Below are 1,576 nucleotides of genomic sequence, written 5' to 3'. Positions count from 1 at the left end.
GCGTCTTTTCTCCCTCTTTCTATAATGAATTCATGATCATACAGCTGAATTAGGTTTAATAACAGTATTAAACATAACAATTTTATTGGCAAATCAACAAGACCGTTTTGTAGAGGAAGAGACGATATGTCTCCAAAGGTAACGCCCGCTAGCCATGTCAAGGAAGGACCAAAACCCAGATTCTAAAGCAGCGCGAACCTGAAGAATATAATCCCCAAAATCTAGGTTAGGATTAAGAGAGGGAAAAGAAAGAAAGAAATACTATTTTTAACGCAAAATTGAAGAGAGAGGCGGAAATTGATGAACCTTTGTAATTGAAAATTTTGAAGAATCGGAGGGTTTGGGATATGTAGGAGCAGAATTTGTTAAAGAAGGATCATCATTGCCTTCGTTGAGCTGAGGTTGAGATCTGAGGTTTCTGAGAACAAAGAAACCCGCGAGTGTTGCTGACAAGAATATGAGAATGATTCTCAAAGGGCACATTCTTTATTTTCTTTCTTGCCCTCTTTTTTCAGGGTTTTGAATCAAATTCAATTGAATTCAATAACTTTATTTTGCGAATTAGAATTTGATTGAAGCAAAGGAATAAAATGGATTCAGCTTTATGGGGTAGTGGTGAGCGGATCAAATGTGGTTGGTGGGTGGCTTTGGTAGGATAAAGTCAAATTCATCAGAAAATAGTTTTGATATGACATGATATGATATTGATAGTTGTTGCGGATGTAGACTTTGTATTTCGATCTTATTCTATTTTTCGATCAAACCCAATTACATTCGAACTTAATTAGTTCCGGTATCACATTTGGGATTAGAAAATTCACACTGATTCAATTATCTAATTATTTTATAAACTAGTGTACCCGGGCCAAAAATATTATTTCAGTATAATAATTAATTAGTACATATTCATTAAAATTAATAACTGTGATTTTAAATTTTAAAAAATGTTCAGCCTATTATTATGGAAAAAAATATGTTCCATCTTCTATATTCGAAAGTCTAAATAATTTTTTTTCGAGTTTATATTAGCAAATTTTACTTATATGTAAAAAACATATTATATATGTATATTAACAATATTATTGGGACACAAATAATAATATTTAACAATATTTTACAATTGAACATTATATTTATTTTTAGTTAATTTTAAATTTGAGATTATTAGTTCACTAAAACAAATTTATTTTATATTACTTCTAATTTCAAATAAATAATATATGCTAAATTAATAACTCCTTACTGAAAGAATAATATATTTTAAAAAATATTATTATTTGAATTCATCTGACTTACAAAAGATCATTATTTTTGTATATAATACTTCTTATACCTAATAAAATTTCAAATTTTGAACAACGATATTTAGATATATATGATTATACATAAATTTAAACTTTTTTACAAAGAAATAACTTAATTTAAAATATTTATAAAATTGACGAAATATAGTTTCATAATTATTTTATATTTTAAATATAGTAATTTGCAACTAACAATTGGTTCTAAAATCCTACTTGTAATTGTTCATTTAATATACGTAAATTGTATAAAATGTATAATAATATATTTTTGG

At 26.7% G+C, this 1,576-nt stretch overlaps 1 protein-coding gene across 1 annotated transcript; it reads right to left on the bottom strand.

The window, feature by feature from the left end:
* Positions 1–6: 6 nt before the first annotated feature.
* LOC107474427 (uncharacterized) lies at positions 7–739 on the bottom strand. The gene is made up of 2 exons (XM_016094048.3): positions 307–739; positions 7–198 (listed from the first exon to the last, which is right to left on the bottom strand). The coding sequence occupies exons 1-2, from the start codon at positions 481–483 to the stop codon at positions 94–96; spliced, it is 282 nt and encodes a 93-aa protein (XP_015949534.1). The 5' UTR covers positions 484–739; the 3' UTR covers positions 7–93.
* Positions 740–1,576: the final 837 nt, after the last annotated feature.

The sequence above is a fragment of the Arachis duranensis genome, chromosome 2 (assembly GCF_000817695.3).
Source record: "Arachis duranensis cultivar V14167 chromosome 2, aradu.V14167.gnm2.J7QH, whole genome shotgun sequence".
In the NCBI taxonomy this organism is placed as follows: domain Eukaryota; kingdom Viridiplantae; phylum Streptophyta; class Magnoliopsida; order Fabales; family Fabaceae; genus Arachis; species Arachis duranensis.
The sequence above is the reverse complement of the archived record's forward strand: the minus strand, read 5'-3'. Positions and strand labels throughout refer to the sequence as shown.